Consider the following 18,334-nt stretch of genomic DNA (forward strand, 5'->3'; position numbering starts at 1 on the left):
AGTTAATTTAAGTCTTTTTTCAATGTTTCTCGTCGAACCCTTTTACGGTTATTTTTGTTTTAGCACTGCTGCATCTTTGGTTCGTCCATGTAACTTCGATTCCGTCATCTAGTTGTGTAATTTGTTTAGCGTCTCTCCCCAAATACTTCGATTTTGTTTTGGTCCATGTATAATTTTATCGTTTCAGATGTTTCTAAAATATTACAAATAATAAAATATTCCAATCAAATATCCAATTTGATCCAACTGTTCAAATGTTATCAATGCAATGTTCAACCATGAAAATTCATAGCATCCAGATTCCAAGATGTACATCACACAAACGTTGCGCTCCAGGGCCATTTCGTCAAGCCAAAAAGGTACTTTTTGAAAGTCACGTTTATTTTAAGTTAAGAATTTCAAATTAACTTCATGATTGAAAAGCATAGCGTTATTTCTTTCGATAAGTGATGAATTTCGAGACGAAAGCAATCGATGTCTAGACGAAATGGATGATTGGCGAAGTCTCTCTCTTCTATTTTGTCGCGTAAAACGCAAGAAAATGACGAAAATGAATAATATGATACAACCACCAGTTATGATAATAATATGCCATGTTTTTATTGGCGAATTCGAACTTTCCCCTGTGGTTATGCATAAGTCCTTTGATCCTTGTGGCATACATTGGCAATTTTCTTTCGAAAATTTGCAACCTTTACCACATGTAGATACGCTGCATGAATGGGATGTAATGGTCGAGGGTGTTTGCTCAATTCTACTGATTCTTGAAGTATGTTTGTGTGACTGAGGTTGTGTAATTTTCGTTGATGGCATTAATTCCTCTTGAAAGATAGTTGATTGAGTTCTTCCATTTGATTCTGATGTTTCAGAGGCATAACGCAAGTTAGTATTCGAGGGTATATAAAAGCTGGCAGTGGCTTTCTTGTCGAATGTTGATATATCTGTTAATGGATCCTGGATGCCAGTGAGAAGGATGGTTTTCGATTCGATTGTTTCTGTAGCATAGTCTGAAGAATCGACGTAAAGGCTGCTTGTGTCAGAATAGACTGTAGAGAAAGCTTTTATTTGTGATGCTGTTGAACTATTATCAGTGGCTAAACTGACTTGTGATGAGTTGGGAATTATCTTCTGTGATACGATCGAAACGGTCGAATAAGGAAACAACATTGTTTGGGTCTCTTTTGTATTATTGAGAATTGCTGTGCTTAAACCAAGTGGATTTGTGGTGCTGTAAAGCGAATTCAGTGTCGATTTCATTGGGAGAATGGTAATAGAAGTCGGGCTTCCCTGAATCATGGAAAGTTCATTAAATGTTGACTTGGAATGAAGAGTAAAACTTGATAATGGTAAAGTGGTAATGAACGGAGTTGAATACTGCTCACGTGATTGTGTTTGGAAAGAACTGAGTTGTAATGTATTGATTTCTGAGGATATCATATTGTCATTCTCATAACTCGAAGAAAATAAGTCCGAAATCGTTTTTGTGCTCATTCCATCAAGATTTCCTAATGTTGTGAACCATGTCTGTGTCCCGCCTAGTTCGGTACTAGAAATTTTTTCCGACTGGAGAAACATCTGAGTGCCTTTCAATGGGATAGTAGAAGAGTCCAAAATAGGCTTTGATGTTGTAACGATTTCAATTGAAGAACTTTGGATGATGGTAGTCCGAGCCTCTGATGGTAAATCAGTTGATGGTGAAAATGGTTGTAATTCACAAGTTGAGTTGTGGTGATTTGAGCATATTCCCGAATTACTGCATGTCATTGACTTTAAATTTCCTTCTTGTTTACTGACATGGTCAACACATCTCACCGAAAGTAAAGGTAAATGCTCGAAAGCTTCCCTTGATTGACAACAACAAGGAAACTTGTCGTCCAAAACAACGTCTGTAAAGATGTCAAATGAAGCAAAAGACAAAGGCGAAAAAAGCAATATATTGTTGTCCTTTATGTTCAGAGTTTGCAATGCGGCTAAACCTGTGAAAGTATGGTTGGTGATTTTGATAATTTTGTTAGATTGTAAGAATAGATGGGTGAGTTGTTTTTGGGTTTCGAATGCATAATCATCAATGCACAAAGGCGCGTCGGATGAAACGCTCTCAGCATAGATGATTCTGACTGATGTCAGTTTACTAAAAAGTCTTCTAGTAAATCTTGTCAATTTATTTTTCCGCAAATACAATTTTCTCAGCTTTGTCAAATCATCAAATGCGTCATCCTCAATGTTCTCCAAATTATTATCCGTCAGCTCTAAAACCACCAAGTTTTTCAGGTGCACGAAGTCAGCTCGTCGGACCGATTTTATTTTATTGCCAGGTAGATATAATCCTACAGTGTCCTTTGAGATATCGGTTGGAATCGTCTCCAGAAATGCACCATTACATTTTACAGTAGTTTGTGTGCACTCACAATTTTGTGGGCATAGTGCCCTGCATTTTGCTAAATACAAAATGACTAAAAAACAAGATGACACTACCCTCATTGCTTTTCGTAACTTTTGTTTTTCATGTTACAAGTACTACCTCCAACGGTGTAGGGTAATATGGGTGTTAAATCAAAAATAAATTTTGAGTAATAAAATGTTTGCATTCTTTAACTGTCCTAACCAATAGTTTGTTACCTGTTCTATCTATATTCTATTGGGAAGTTGGAATTTAATGAATGATTTTATGAAATGAAATTATCATTCATTAAAGGATTTTTAACGCTGGGAAATGAGATTAGTGTCATTTAGGAGTGAACGATCACTTAGCTAACAAAGTCCTGGGTGGGCACTAACCTATTGGATTCGAATGAGATTTTCCAATATTCTTTAGATCATATAGACATGTTTGTTTTTTATTTTGGTATAGTTTTGGTCATGACGAGGCTTTATATGGTGTCAACAACTGTGAAAGTAATAAACAAATGAATTTAATAATCTAATTGATCATTACTAAGGTACCTTTTGCAATTTAAATTAGATTTTCCTTGAAAACAATTGATAAAACTTCACCTGAAACTTCGCCCTTATCCAAAAATCGTCCAAAAGCCCTTTCTGTAAAAGGAAGTGGGCGGAAAAGGTCACATAGGCAGAACTCTCATTTTATGATATCGACAATTTTACAGCAGTATACACTTCTTTTCAATTTACTAATTTTATTTTTTAACTTTCACTCAATAGATCGTTCAAATGGAAGCCAGTAGAATGTTGTGATGTACTGTGATAGTCAAGTGGCATACTGAGACTGCAATGAAAAACTATTAAATAGAGATGCTTCGAAAGCCCTCCAATTATTTCAAATTATGCAAGCAAAGACTAGCAAGAAACATTTTCTTGTATCACATAAACCAAACACCGGTAAAATCTTGAGGTAGGGATTATTATTCGTTATAATTTTGAAATTGACAAGTTACAACTGAATATTTGTAGTACTAAAATAAGGAAAATTCGTGTTCTACCCAGTTATCTCGAATCCAAAAATTTGTGAAAATATTGGGCATACATTCAATTTATTGTATTCTTACAATTCTTACCTCAAAAACTTCACCTACCATTTCGGAGTCGGGGTTGATTGGAGGTTTGTATGTATTTTATTAAGCTTTCAATAGACCTTATCGGAGTTTTTGATTTTTCTAAAAAAGCGATGCATTGTGGGATTGTTTCGAGTATATTACAATAGAATTCCCTCGAGGAATTCCTAAGAGATTTATATTGTAATACATTCGAAACGATCCCACAATGCATCGCTTGTTTAGAAAAATCAAAAACTCAGATGAGGTCTATTCTTTCAGACATTGTATTTCTCACTCCCTTCGTCTGAATCAATATGTTGAAGAAGATGATCAAGAGAAAGTTTGGAGTTCAAATGTGCCATCGGACGTTCGAATTGAAATTGAATGATTTCTTCGTTGGAGAAAGCGGCAGACAATTCATTGTAAGTATACCAAATTCATTTCATTGTTCGCTACAAGTTTGCTAAAAACTATAATCTTTTCATGAGATCACGCTTACTGCTCCCCAAAATTGATCTTTGATTGCAGGCTGAGGCCAACCCTAAGTGTGGAAATCTAAAAAAAATACTCGGATTACTTGTTCAGCACTCCTCATCACTTTGTACGATAGTACGTTGAAAAAGATATTAGATAAAGATAAAGATATATTTAGAGAACCATTGAGGCAACTGGAATAGATATTAAATCAAACCCTTTTCCAGCCAGGTTTAAGCATTGGTTCACTCCATAGTTGTTTTAAATATGCCTGGTTTGGTCAATCAGATTGGTATTTTTAGAAACTTCTATGCGAACGGCGTCCCTCATTTTTAGATTTCCAAAAAGACTTCTGACATCAGTAGGTCATGACGATGTTTTTAACCTTTCAAACTTTCTTCTATTGATTTGACCTAGAAAGTCTCCAATCATTTTTTTTCTCGTGGAATCTAACCTGTTATTCGGTCTAGAAATCAGTAGTTGCTCAGCATCTCTATATTACGGCTTAAAAACTTAAAAGATATTGCGGCAGTTGAAAAATATCGCGACAGATTAAAAGTATCGCGGCATCTTGAAAAAGATCAAGACATCTTGAACAAAGGGAAAAACAAAAATTTGAACAAAAATTTGGCGCGTTGACCCTTCTCGGCTTGCATAAGAGTATGCAAGTCGAGAATTTTTCTTAACGCGAAATCTTTTACAGCGTACGTAACGCCAATTGGAATTAGCCAGGAGGAGCATTCCAGGCTATATAACTGTGAAATGAGATTATGATTTGTGCTAAATAAGTGCGATTTCAAGATTGACGTAATTATGTTTTCTCAAAATGGAGGAAACTACGGGAGTACGAATTATATATCCTTGCGGATTATCTACTCGATCATACTGAGCATAATCTATTGAAGGTTTTTTTTACTGCGCGTGCGTGATTGTGTCTTTAACCTTTTAGAAGAAACGTAGATCAAATATTTCATACTTCGGGAGGGGGGGCTGGGTTCGAGATGTTTGATAAGAACACCGAGACTAGAAATACAAAAAACAAGAACATTGAGTAAATACAACCCTTTTTCTATAGGATTTTAGTGTAATGAGGCATATGGCTCAGAACACAAAACAAGAAAGTTTTTAAAGCTTAAAAGGCTGAAAAATAACATTGTAGTACAAAACAAGATCAATTCCACGCATTTCCATGCTGAAGTTGCATAAAATAAGTACAGCCGAACTTCATTAAAATCCACTGTTTCTTACAAGAAATACTGTAGTGAACTGTATGGAAATCGTTAGAAAATTCTATTTTTTAACGATATGGTATATGATTCTTTCACAGTTGTACCAAGGGTATAATACCTTATTATCCTCTACTTACACACTGTTTAAATTTAAGGAATCAATAATCAGATAGAAAGAATATGGTTAATTCAAATAGCTTTTAATCCCAGATTCACTTTCTTTTCTGGAATTGAATTTTAATTGAATCAAAACAGTTATTAATTCTACTAGAAATTTTTACGGTGATTTGTGTGTGTTTTTTTTGTTGAGTAGATTAGCATTTGAGAGGTTCAAAGTTTTACTGGGATAAGATTCATGGCGGTATTTATCATAAGTAAGAAAAAATACATTAGAGTCTTCCTAACTCGAACAAATTTTCTCGTTCCTTCAGTTACGAATACTTTATAAACCAATCTCCATAGCTCGAGATTTCCAAGATTCGAACAAATTTGTTTTTCCCCAGTGCGTGTTCGAGTTATGGAGACTTCACTGTCTATAGATTGTTTTGTTTTGAATGTGTATGTACGGAGGTTTATGGTTCACTACTTTAGGCGCTAAGGGTTGGAGTAAAAACTTTAAGAATTGTTAGTAGTATTGCAATCAACTTTGAAAAAAGTCGCCTTCTAATTTCGCAATGGTTATTTTGATATTTCATCAACTCACAAACGCCAAAGTTTATTATAAATCAAAAATATATAATCACTGCTTGGGTATAAAATTTTTGATATTGCACCTTTCCCAACTTTATACCTAATGAAACAGATGGGATGGAGTTTTTATAAGATACTTTAATAATTGGTCATTTGAAGTAATAAAAATAGAACGTTCTTTAGAAAAACAAAACTAGCCGTCACCCGGCGTCGCACCCGCCGAGTAGAGTGTTGTTGAACACATCAATTCACAGCAAAAATTTCCACGTTTTAAACGCACGTGGAAGAAAATGTCAAGTTTACGACAAAATTGAAAGTTTTCCACATTTTAAACGCACAGGGAAGAAAACGTCCAAATTCACAACCAAAAGTTTTCCACGTTTTAAACGCACGTGAAAGAAAATGTCAAGTTTATGACCGACAAAAGTGAAAGTTTTCCACATTTTACACGCACAGGGGGAAGAAAATGTCCAAATTCACAGCCAAAAGTTTTCCACGTTTTAATCGCATGTGGAAGAAAATGTCGACCGATAATGATATATTGTATCATGTCGGTCGATTATCTTTGAATATTAAATCTAAACAAACGTGCATTTTAAACGTGAAAAACCTTTTGGTTGTGAATTTGGACGTTTAGATTCTAAAAAGTGAGTCGGTCGGTCGTTCTAAAAAGTGAGTCAGTCGGTCTATAAAGTGAGTCGGTCGGTCGGTTTAAAAAGTGAGTCGGTCGGTTTAAAAAGTGAGTCGGTCGGTCTAATAAGTGAGTCGGCCGGTCTAATAAGTGAGTCGGTAAACCTATGTCGGTTTTATTACTATGGTTAACGACCAACCAAATCAAATAAGAGCTTGTAAAAACTTCATCTCATCCCACAATTCTGATATCGCAAAGTCTCAATTATATTTGACCAAGAAAAAATAAAAAGCATTAAAATGAAAAACCCTATGAAAAAGAAAGATAAAAACTCTACAGGTGGTGCTTTAGCATCAGGGATAGGTTCTGCCCTGGTAACGGCGACCATCACCAACGTCTCTGGTGCACAAATAGCTCAACAAGTGGAAGAACAGGTGGAGGAAGTCAGATACCGAAGAAACCCGTTGCAAGGAACACCTTTCCAATATAATCGTGTTTCACAACATTTCATCGAACTCGAACGTTTTCCTTTCCTCATACTCTGGGTAAGTTATTCTGGTATTTTTCTTTATGAGGTCACTTCGGAGTGGGATGGAAGTCTCCCTCCTTTATGCCACATCCCCAATCGGTCTCAGTTTCTTTACGTGTACATACTAAAAAAGTTGCCAAAAAAGGGTTTAGAACTTGTGTAACTGTTAAGACAAATAAATCCTTTTCGTCAACAAACTTGTAACTACGGTTAAATTTAGAACTTCCATTGCAACATCAATCAGATGAAGTCTGTAATGCAAACCTTCAGGGTGTTAGAAATTTCCTGAGCTTTAGCATATTGGAGGAAAATTTCTGCATCTGGGTGCCGCCAAGCTTGAATAAGTTGTTAAGTTGACACCCATCTAACGTCAAATGAAATAGTGGTGTTCACTGCACTGCCTTTATTATAAGAACCAGTAATTCTTTTTGACGAGGCTCGGCACTTTGAGCCTCAAATTGTTCTGATTTGAGTCTCCAATTGTTCTTATCCTGATCTTATAACTTTAACTTATCACTTTAGGATATATATTATTACTTTGACCCCTAAATTGCTTGAAATTGAGTAATTCTAGGCTCAGTATTATTCTTAAATTGTTCTTATTTTTTGGCGATTTTGAACCTCGTTCACCTAAGATTGTTTTATAAACAGGATTGCTACTTCTGCCAGAAATGTCGCTTTGCTTGCAACACAAATCTTGAAATTATGTTCATTCTGATATTTTTCATTCCTTTGTATTTATCAATCTGGCCTTTCAAATAACCTTTAAGGGAATACTGAAAGCTTTCTGGAAAATATTTGGTATTTTGTCAAAATGTCTGGAATGTTGAGATTTTCAGGTAAAGACCGTAAAAAATTGTAGTTTTTGAGACTAAAAGTCTGGAATTTCCAACTTAGCAAACCTATAGCTATACTCTGTATCAAATAAAAAGAGTGTAATGGAGAAGATTTCGAATAACTCATAAACAACTTGCATTGGAAGTAAGGTGTCAGCTTTTTTCAATAAATTTCCGCGCCTGGGTACGACGATTGAATCTCTTTTTTATATTGGGAGAATTATCATATGAAATAGTGCTTCCAGATTCCACTGTTTTTCTAGCCAAAGTATCAGATGTAACCTCCATAAGCTCTTAGCACACATATTTAAAAATTAAACTAAGAGCTTTAAATCTAGGCTACTATTTTTATGCTGAGAAGGACATGCATTTATTGATGGCCCAATACTTTGCCAAAATAATCAATTTTGTATAACCTTTAAGTGTGAAATTTTTCTGACATCCCACCAGTTGATTCAACAAAAAGTCTTTTTTAACCATTTATCAGAGCCTTTTTTGAAAAATCGATCAACTTTAAAACTTTACACCAATCATTATTTATATGCATGCTGCAAAAATCTCAATTTTTAAGAAATATAGCTTGAGGGGAAATTTTAGTCTTATTTTCGCACTAATAGGAAGCACCTAAGGTGCATTGTCCCTGCACTGTAGTCATTTTTTAATTTTGTGATAGGTTTTTTAAGAACATTTTCAGGTTTTAGCGAAATGAGAGGGTTAAACCCCCGACCCTTAGCGGGACTTTGGAAATCCAAAAAAGGTACCCTTAAGGGCGGCACATACCGTACCCTCCATTTCCCTAAGTACCTCCCCCCCCCCCGCGGGCCCCCGGTTGTATTTAAGATTTTTCTTAGGAGGGGTGCGAAAATTTTTTGGCTTCGTTAAGGCGGGGTTCAAAAATTGTTTTTGACATATCTAGCGGGGGTGCGAAATATTTTTCCGGTTTTTGGAAAAATCCTCCACCCCCTCTAGTAGATACTTTATGACCACTCCCTAAGAGTTCACTAATCTTTGTTTTGCTAGAAATAAAGATTAGTGCACACTTAAAGCGAATTGACTTCCCCCTCTCAAATTTCGAAAAACAAATACAATATTCAGCCTTATCAAGGTGAGCTCGGTTAAAAGTTTTGAGAAATTAGAACAGGGTTGTCAAACTAAGAGACGCGAGAAAAGAAAAGCAAAAAAATATTCTTTTTCTTCACACTTTGGATTGAAAAGTTGATTTCATAATACTCCTCGATATGTGTATAATAAAGGCTAATTATCAAATTTCAACTTTGGTGAAAATTTATATATGGAAGAAAATCATTGAGAAATATCGAACCTTTTTTTTAAGTAGAAGTGTACTGATGTTTGGAAATAGTAAACAAATGTCTCCACATGGCGCATTGTGGAAACTTGAGATTATGTATATAAGGGCTCCCAGCAGTTTGCATGAATGCATGAATGGGCTTTTTCATTTGCGTGAATGCTTGAAAATTTTGAAAAAGCTGTGTGAATGCGTGAATTGAAAAAACCATGCGTAAACACAAATTGCGTGAATAGAAATTTCTTGAATGGAAGGTCTGCTGATGGGGCTCGTATATATTAGCGAAATTATGTATCTGGAATTCTCTATGGCTACGGTTGAAGTGGCGAGGGTAATGGCGAGTAAGGCAAGTAATGGCGAGTGAAAGCAAGTTCGATATTTGACGTACGGCATTATGTCGACTTTGCTTCTACGGTGTTTTGGTGTTTTTCCCGTACAAAGCAAAGTAGACAACGATATGTCGCCTTTGGGACGACCCGTACGGGCAGCCCCGCAACCGTAGCCGTAGAATATCTCCGATACATAATCTCACTATTGTATCGAATGTACTTAAGTTTTGAAATTGAAATTGCAATTGGAACTGCTCCTAGGCTGATCTGAGCAGGGTTTCGATATTTATAACTTATAGTCTTCATTCCCTTATTAACAACCTCTCCTAGCCACTGCACTGGCTCCTCTAGTAGACATTGTTGTGTTTTGACACATTAAGCCTCAAATTGTTGTTATTGCAGGTTATTGTGTTCTTATTTTAGTTCAATATTGAGGACCTTTAGGTTAAACCCTTTTTTACTACATTGACCCTCAATTTGCGTAAATCTTTCAATTCCAGGCTGAGCGTTTTTTTGTGTTTTTTTTTTCGAATTATTTAGCATTTTTTATCTTTATTGTTCTTATAAAATTGTTCTTATATAACAAAAAGTCAACTGGTGTTTAGCTCCTTTAAAGCTCAAGCTGTTGTTTCCAAGGTAAAATTTATTGATTCTTATAAAAAATCGTGTAAAATAAGTATAACAGTTTTTCCCCTGAATTTCTTAATTTGTATAATTCTGAAATATTGATAGTGTATTTCTCTCAAAATCATCGCCCCTTTTTTCTGTTAATTACACTTGAAATTTTAAAAGATATTGTGCAAAATAGAAAAGTTTGGGTTTTGATGAAAAATTAATTAGTTTTGCCAATGCATTTCCCGCCCACTTTGTTATTTAGGCCTAAAATTTACAATAATAAAATTCAGTCGTTTTTTGAATAAGAAACATTTTTCAGTGGGTCTGTAGTTAGAAAACTTTAGTCCAATGCTAGAAATTCAAAATTTTCAGGAAAACATTTCTTGATATTTTCTCAATTTTTAATCGAATCAAGTATTTTTGTTTTTAATTCATTTTCACATCTAACTTAGAATCTATACTCGCAGAGGACACACTTCTAAAAAGGATCGTTTTTCATTGACTTTAAAAAAGGTTACCGCTGTTTTTGCGCTGTTTTAGATGAACTTGAAAAGTGTATTTTTCTAAAATCCAAGTACTTTAATTTTTTTTTCTTTTCTGCCCACGCTGAATTTTCAAAATTACTTTTTAGTTTCTTTTATAAGGTTAGTTTCTCACTCGAAGACTAAGGCGATATATTGGACTTAATATCTAAATATCTAAATATCTAAATTAGAACAAAATTTGGTTGGTTAGCAATAAATTTCAATTCTGTTTAAATTTTCTAAAGCTTAAAGAAAATTCAAAGTCAAAACAACACTTCAAACAATTTTAATGCTATACCTCTCTCAGGCTTTAAAGTTTCTTATAAAAAAACAAAGATCTTCAAGGAGGTTTACAATGTTATACTATTCAGTGTGAATATACTGTATATGTTTTTCAGCCTTCATAATAAATATTTTTCTTCTGTTGAATTTATCATTGAGAAGAATGATTGCCCTATATATATTTTAAAGAACCTTTTTTTCCTTAAATTGAAAATTTTTTTTCGAGAGTTTTTGGTGCATGGATTGGGAGGGTCGTTATTCAACTTCAAATTTTTGGACCTACCTCGGATGTCCTTTAATTTAACCTTTGTTCGTTCGGTCGTACGTCCGGTCGTCTGTTGCCAGCTTTTCTCGGGATTCGGCCATTATTTTTTTGCATAGTTATGCAAAATGACAGAATCCAAAAAGTGACGAAGCCCGATTTTCGAAAAATAAATTTTTGGGCAAATTTGGGCCAAAAACTGCCTAAAAATGGTTTTTTTTTGACTTTGTGTGAAATCGCTTCTTTAGTTTATTCTGATTTTTTGCATAAAGATAAAGATTAAGGTTCTCTAAAAAGTGGCTGAAGCTGTTTTTTTCGGAAATCTTTTTTTGACCGTAAAAATCGGATTCTCTTTTTTAGGGGGAAATTTCCTTTTGTCATTTTTAGGGAGAGTTTCTTTCGATTGAATTTAGGTCAGAAAGTGCCTAAGAAAGGGCCTTTTTGGACTTTGCGTGAAATTCCTTCCTTAGTTTTTCCTGACTTTTCACACAGTGATGCGAAATTGTAATTCTTAAAAAAAATGTAAGACTTTAAGATTTTTTTAAAGAAAAAGTTTCATAGCCAAATTTAGGCCAAATTTTGGATTTGTGGAAGTTGCTTCATTAGATTTTATCTTTACATAAATGAAAGGATTGTTTTTTGTTTGTGTCCAAAACTTAGCATGGCTCCTTAGCTCTAAAACATCGAACATTTTCATCTTCATCCAGCATGTTTCCGACTATCTATCTCAGGTAGGTCCATTCAACATGTTGTTTGTTCTTTTTCAATCTTCCTTGGTCCGTCTCGCGTACTTCTTTCTTTTCATCATCGGTTATAAATATTTCATCCTTCACTTGAAAGTAAATTTATTATTCCACAAAAAAAGTAGATAAAAGAAGAAAAGAAAGAACACAAAACAAAACAACAGCAATAAATATTACAGTCGAAAAAAGAAAGAAGAATAATAATAATAAAGAAGAAATACTTAGTTCTTTATTTTTTTATTTTTGTCATAAAATAGAAAATGTTTGGTATAATAAACTAGTCTTTATCTTGAACTTAACTTCCTATGCTTCTATTATTTGGTATTTATTAATACGTTTGACCTCTGGCTGGCATTGCTAAACGGACGGTATTTTCAAGTTTCATGTAGTGCGTGGAAACCGTCCCCCGTGATTACGCTACCATTATGAAAATCAGTAAGAAACCAGGTATCTGGTTGTTGACCAAGTTCAATGTGGTTTTCCGTAAGAAGGTCAGCGGCCGGAAGAATACAAACGAATTCGCGACCAGTCGACAACACTCACAACAACCTTATGATAATGTTCAAGTAATTTGCTTCTTTGATTAAAGTACTTTGTAGTTTTATGAAGTGGTACACATTTTTTTATAAGCAACCGAATTGCTTTAAGGGTGTAGCCCTGAGAATGGCCAAAAGATTAAGCAACTTGGCCTGAAACTGAACCAGGAAAGTAACCAAAAATGCCTAAAAAAGAGGCCTTTTCAGCATTATTAAGCATTTAAATGGCATTAAAATTTATACCGATGGTATTTGAATACCAAATTTGAGGTCCGGAAAATCCTTAGCAACTCCAGCCTGAGCCGAAAGTTCGGGTTGCTTATAAAAAAAATGTGTCGGATATTCGTGCGACGTACTTTTGACTTAGAAAGTACGACATTTGAAAATAGGAAAATTTCGATTTTCGCAATTTGAGCGTCATTAGTAGATGGAAGTTTTTTTGGAACCCTTTGAAAGATTTAAGGTGTGAAAAGGCACCTTCGAAGAAAACGATTAAAGAAAGAAGAAGGGGAGTCATTGTGTTGGTTAGGCCATTCTAGTCCTTCTTAACTATCAGCCTAGATTCCAATGGAGGTGCAAACGAATCGGGTGTTACTCGTAACACACCTTAAGTATTTCTTTAAAACTATTACGCCTAAAGTTACATACGAACGAACTAGGCTACGTTTAGGAGGGTCAAATTAAGCCAAATGTCTGAAGTCTTGCACTGGTACGTCCATAGATTACAAAGATTTGACGTCTCCGGTAAACTAGAAGCAAACCCTTTTAGTGTAAGGGCTGATAAGTAGCGAATGCACTCATATGTCTGAAAACGTTGTTTCAATGCTAACATAGCATCTGTAGCATTCAAATGATGTTAAATAAATGTTCTAATGATGCCGTGTAAACTGTAACCCTAATCTCGCCATTGATGCTAAGGTTGTATCGAATTTTGTTTCGAGGCAACGATAGAGCTCTTGCCGATGTTGCCGAACATTTTCATCTTCTACAAAGATTGTAAATTTTGGAAGAATGTTAGATTTTGTTCGTACAAGTCGTCTTTTCAATGATCTCACAAGGCTTTATTTATGTTTTAGCTCAACAGCTAGACGATCCTATCGTCTACATATTATCACTGAAAAAGGGAATAATTCAGGAAGCGGGATAAATTTGAAAACGAGTTTAGTTCGGGGCGGGGTAAACAGTGTCGGAGGTGTTTACAGTGTATCGTTCCAAAACTCTACCGCCACTATTTTTCCTGTAAACCGCCCGGGGAGACGCCCTGACTCTGCGCATATACTTTACACTATACGTCTACTCAACAGCACGCCAGACTTTCAAATGCTCAAGTCTGTATTTTCACCTATAGTTTTGCATGGATCTTTATTAGTGCAATCCTTCAATTTCATGGATTCCTGACCAATTTCATTTTTCATTTTTAGGTTGACACTTTGAGCGAAGAGCAGATTCTAGGTGAGCAATTTTGTCATTTTGACTTTTAGAACACTCCCTTCTCACGGGTCTGTGTAGGTTTCTAGGTAGGATTTTTCCAGCCAGTGAGCAGTGAGGGTTGGTTTATTTGATTATTTTCAACGGGGACAAAAATCGGAGGATAATTTTCCACCAGGACCATATGTGTACCAGTTTTTCCAGTGGGAAGGGTTCCCAGTGGGTCTGTGAGAAGTTGGTGTTTTTAAAGTTCTTGCTTATTACCCAGTTGCCCAGTCTTATTGCGTGTAAGCCTTCCATGAGCGAAACTGGATAATCGAGGAAAAGTGTTAATAATATTTCTAAACTCTTTTTCAAGCCATAATCTTATCATAAGACATGGTAAAGATAAGGCAAATTGTTTATCATTTTTGTGGTCAACCTTGTTTCATACGAACGATAACATCTTGACCATCCAATCAAGGGGTTCCCTTTTTTCTTTATAACCTCTTTATTTGCTCATGACGTCACGTATAATACACCTTTTCGACCGTAGGCGCGTACCACTTTATTATTTAATTATCTCCCTTAAACTCGATTCAATCCTTTTTTTACCCCTTTTTCCATTGTCTATAGGTGCGAAAAAAGCCTGGGACGGTTTTAGGGTGGTAAAACGGACAAAAAAATGCCCGCGCGGTAATTGGCGGCTAATGTCGTAAAGATGTATTGAACGTTCCTGTAGTTGAAATCAACTTTTTCAACAATGTGGTTTGATAAATTCATTTCAATTTCCGTGCACATCGAAAAAGCTAATTTCTTTTGATCCAGTCCAATCCTAATATTTTAATGTGGTTTTCTATAAAAATTGACATTTAAAATTGACGAACTAATATTCCAATTAACCAGACTATTTGTTAAGTTAGTGCCGAAAATATGTTTAACATCTACGATTTACTCCCCATAACTCGATCATCAATAATGGTTCGATTTATAGAGGCTTTAACAGAGAGGAAGTTTTCCTGAAAGGGTGAAGAAAGACATCAGAGGTTCAAATTATTAATGAAAACCATTTTTTTTCTCCATTATTTATCAAAAGACTTCAAAGAAGCCTTCGCGCTTTTTGACAAAGACGGAGATGGTACAATCACAACGAAAGAACTTGGCACCGTCATGAGAAGTCTGGGACAGAATCCAACTGAAAACGAACTTGAAGATATGATTAATGAAGTCGATTTTGACGGTACCGTTTTTTTATCCCCGCTCCTTCCAATGTTCTCTTCAGTTCATAGATAGCCGATCCGGCTAAACAATCAAAAGACTGCCTAAAATTCCTAGATTACTGGGCTATCCACGTAAAATATCGATTTTATTTTATCGAAGTGGCTATCCCAAATCAGACTTATGTTGATATTCCTGTACAAACCTTTTGTCCTAGAACTTCACACTTCGCCCCCCCCCTACCCACTTACAAGTTCGGTCACACAGTTGTATCCGGTGGGATACCCAAGTGTCATTGCCATACATTGGAGAGAAAGGTTTATTTGCATTCCCACCAGGGAAAAGCATTGAAAGGCAGATTCTCATATTGGAATTTTGGAACTGTAAAAAAAAAAAAGAATTTGAAAGGATGTCTCGTTGAAAGAGGTTTCATTTGACATTTATCTACTCATCATTCCACTTGACTATAAAATGCAATGGTGATAGTGGGTGACTGAGGCAGAAAATTATTGTGGACTTAAGGGAAAAGCTCTCTTTTTGCAGTTTATACGGGTTAAGAAAAAGAACGCTGGGGGTTTTATTGGTTCTGTGACGGTCGCCTAGATTCTTCTACTTTAAATCGGATGATTTTCACCCTTTTGAAAGTCTCTGTCCACAAAGAAGTTCAAAAGTGTACTTTATTTTTCCCCATAAGGTAATCTTATTTTTATGCTTGTTTAGCCTTATGGGGACCCATGAAGGATTAGAAAGTATGGTATCAAAGGAAAATATAGCACACTTTTCCCATTGACATAATCTGAAAAACACGTTTTTATTTTGAAGTAGAGCTTACTCAAGGAACAATAGAAGTCATCATCAGTAGGTGATCGTCCTAAAAACATTATTCTATGTTTTTGGTATAGTAACACGACACGTGATTGCCATACATATCCCACCCTCACCCTCACCCTCACCCTAGTGGCCGATCTTTTTTGGGGGGATGCCGCAAGACAAGAGGTGCAAAAAGGCGCCTCTGATTACTAATTGTGGCACCCCTTTGCTTTTTAACAATTTTGAGCCAAAAAGAGAAAAAATGCCTAAAAATGTTCATACTCGATTTAGTCGCGTAATTTTTACAAAGATATTTTACTTTAAAAAGGGCCTCCCCAATTCGCTACTACGCTACTGACCTTTTCGGAACTTATAATTTGATTTCAAATGAAATAACACTTTGCTATCATATTCAATACTACAGGATCAGGGACGATAGAATTTCCCGAATTCATAACAATGATGGCGCGAAAGTTGCGAGACACAGACGATGATATACAAGAAGCATTCCGCGTCTTCGATCAAAGGGGTATGTGTTTTCTTTCTCTGATTTAAACTCTTTTGGGTTGATGTTTAAGAAAATCAAACAAAGAGGTTTTTGAAAAATTCTTCCTATAAGGCTAATAGCTTAAATGACAAATAGTATAACCAGAGCTTCATTTTTGTTTCGGTAAAAACTATTTATTCGATCTCACCTCGAGAGGTCATCATCAGAGTTAACGGGTTTTTTTTTATTACAGAGAGCCTCCTGTAACACATACAAAGTTAAGAAAAACTTCATTTCAAATAATAAAAAAAAATCGAATAGTGAAGGTGCCATACTAAAGAAAGCTTCAAAGCTTCAAATGGTATCGCATATGAAAGCTTGGATAGTTCTATAGATAGTTCTATATAACCTTAAAATTCAACACGAAACGGTTACACAGCTGGTGCTTCTGTGTCTTCTTGCTAAAATAAGTTTTAGATTTGATCTTCGAAAATAAACAGGAAAGGATCACATAGCAGAAATTGGGACTTAGAGAGCTTCAAAACATTCCACTTTCGTTTTCCGTCTCATTCATGAACTGTTTTAAAAAACGAGGCATGTTGGGTACTTATTTTTTCTCAAACTGAATGTATTTTAGCTATCTTAGTACAATGAAAAACGAATGAAAACGGTATAGGAAATCACACGTGTTTTACGATCGGAGTAATAACTTGCTTAGGCATTAAACCTCGCCAGTAGCGTTGTTCGGTTCTAGCCGTAATTTGGCCAACAAAACCCCTAAAGAAATTCGGTGAAAAAGAGTCTGGTAATAAGAAGAGTTGTCTTTCACTTTTTCATCAGGTACAGGACATATCAGTGCAAAAGAATTACACAGTGTGATGACTAACCTCGGTGGAGAATATTTGACACCTCAAGAAATCGATGAAATCATGCATGAAGTAGATGCAGACGGAGATGGGCTCATCAATTATGAAGGTACATATAATGTTCTTTGAATGTTCAGCTAACGTGTTTTAGGTACATATAATGGCCTCTTCCAGAAAATTTTCGTACATGGGGGGTGGAGGATATATTGGAAATTTTGTCCGGGAGTAGTGAAAATTTTACTAAATTTACCTTGTTTGAGGGACAAAACCGCTCTATTTAGGGGTAATTATGAATGTCCGGGGGGTCAAAAGTCACAATGTCCGAGGGGTAAATTTCCAAAAAATGTTATATCCTCCACCCCCAATATTCAATTTTTTTCTGGAAGAGCCAAATGTTGTTTGAATGTTCAGCTAACGTTTTTGTGTACGTCAAATGGACGTTTTATGTCAGTTTGGATGTCAACTAGCCTGTACCAAATTCTTATATGAAATGGCTAGATTTTCAAATAGGCAAAAATTGTTCGTGGTTGTTCGGGGTGGTACTGGCTAGATACCAACTAAAGCTTGAAATAATATTTGTACGGTGTACGGTGTACACATCCATTGAGTTTAAAGCCCTGAACTAGAAAACTAACTAGAGAGGAATCTTCAACCTTTCTCAAGCAAGAGAAAGTGAAGCCTTTTTTTCACTCACCCAGCTTTTATGAGTTTTAAATTATTCTCTTATTAACCTTTTAGAATTTGTTGAAATGATGGCTTCGAATAAATGAATGGGAATCATCAAAGCTTCGATGGTCATCAAATAAGGTGTAATTAATTTTAATAGTTTTTAAATCGTTAAAGGTTAATATATATATAGAAAGAAGATTAAAATGACTAAAACTAAATGGATTTGAAATGTCTAGGAGTTAGTTCATCTAATGTTTCCAGCTCACCCAAATAAAGACTTATACGCATGCCTAATTTATCCTTCTTTTAAACCACATGCAGTTAATTCCCGTGATAAACAAAAAGGAATGAATCTGTAGTGGTGGTTGAGTTACTTTCAGTCGGGGTTGTGGACGGC

The 18,334-nt window shown here is 35.4% G+C and overlaps 1 protein-coding gene across 3 annotated transcripts; it reads left to right on the top strand.

The window, feature by feature from the left end:
• The first annotated feature begins 245 nt into the window (after positions 1-245).
• On the top strand, positions 246-18,155 carry LOC136818875 (uncharacterized). 3 transcript variants are annotated; one of them, XM_067075103.1, is made up of 8 exons: positions 246-359; positions 3,163-3,352; positions 3,774-3,916; positions 13,902-13,932; positions 14,984-15,127; positions 16,340-16,444; positions 17,243-17,377; positions 18,007-18,155. In XM_067075103.1, exons 3-8 carry the CDS (start codon positions 3,809-3,811, stop codon positions 18,036-18,038), a joined length of 555 nt encoding a protein of 184 aa, XP_066931204.1. In that variant the 5' UTR covers positions 246-359; positions 3,163-3,352; positions 3,774-3,808; the 3' UTR covers positions 18,039-18,155. The 3 variants fall into 3 exon arrangements, with proteins under 3 accessions (XP_066931204.1, XP_066931202.1, XP_066931203.1); XM_067075101.1 differs by lacking the exons at positions 246-359; positions 3,163-3,352; positions 3,774-3,916 and adding an exon at positions 6,784-7,063; XM_067075102.1 differs by lacking the exons at positions 246-359; positions 3,163-3,352; positions 3,774-3,916 and adding an exon at positions 11,161-12,510.
• The last annotated feature ends 179 nt before the right edge of the window (positions 18,156-18,334 follow it).

Source organism: Clytia hemisphaerica, unplaced genomic scaffold (genome assembly GCF_902728285.1).
Source record: "Clytia hemisphaerica strain Z4C2 unplaced genomic scaffold, Clytia hemisphaerica genome assembly, whole genome shotgun sequence".
Lineage (NCBI taxonomy): Eukaryota > Metazoa > Cnidaria > Hydrozoa > Leptothecata > Clytiidae > Clytia > Clytia hemisphaerica.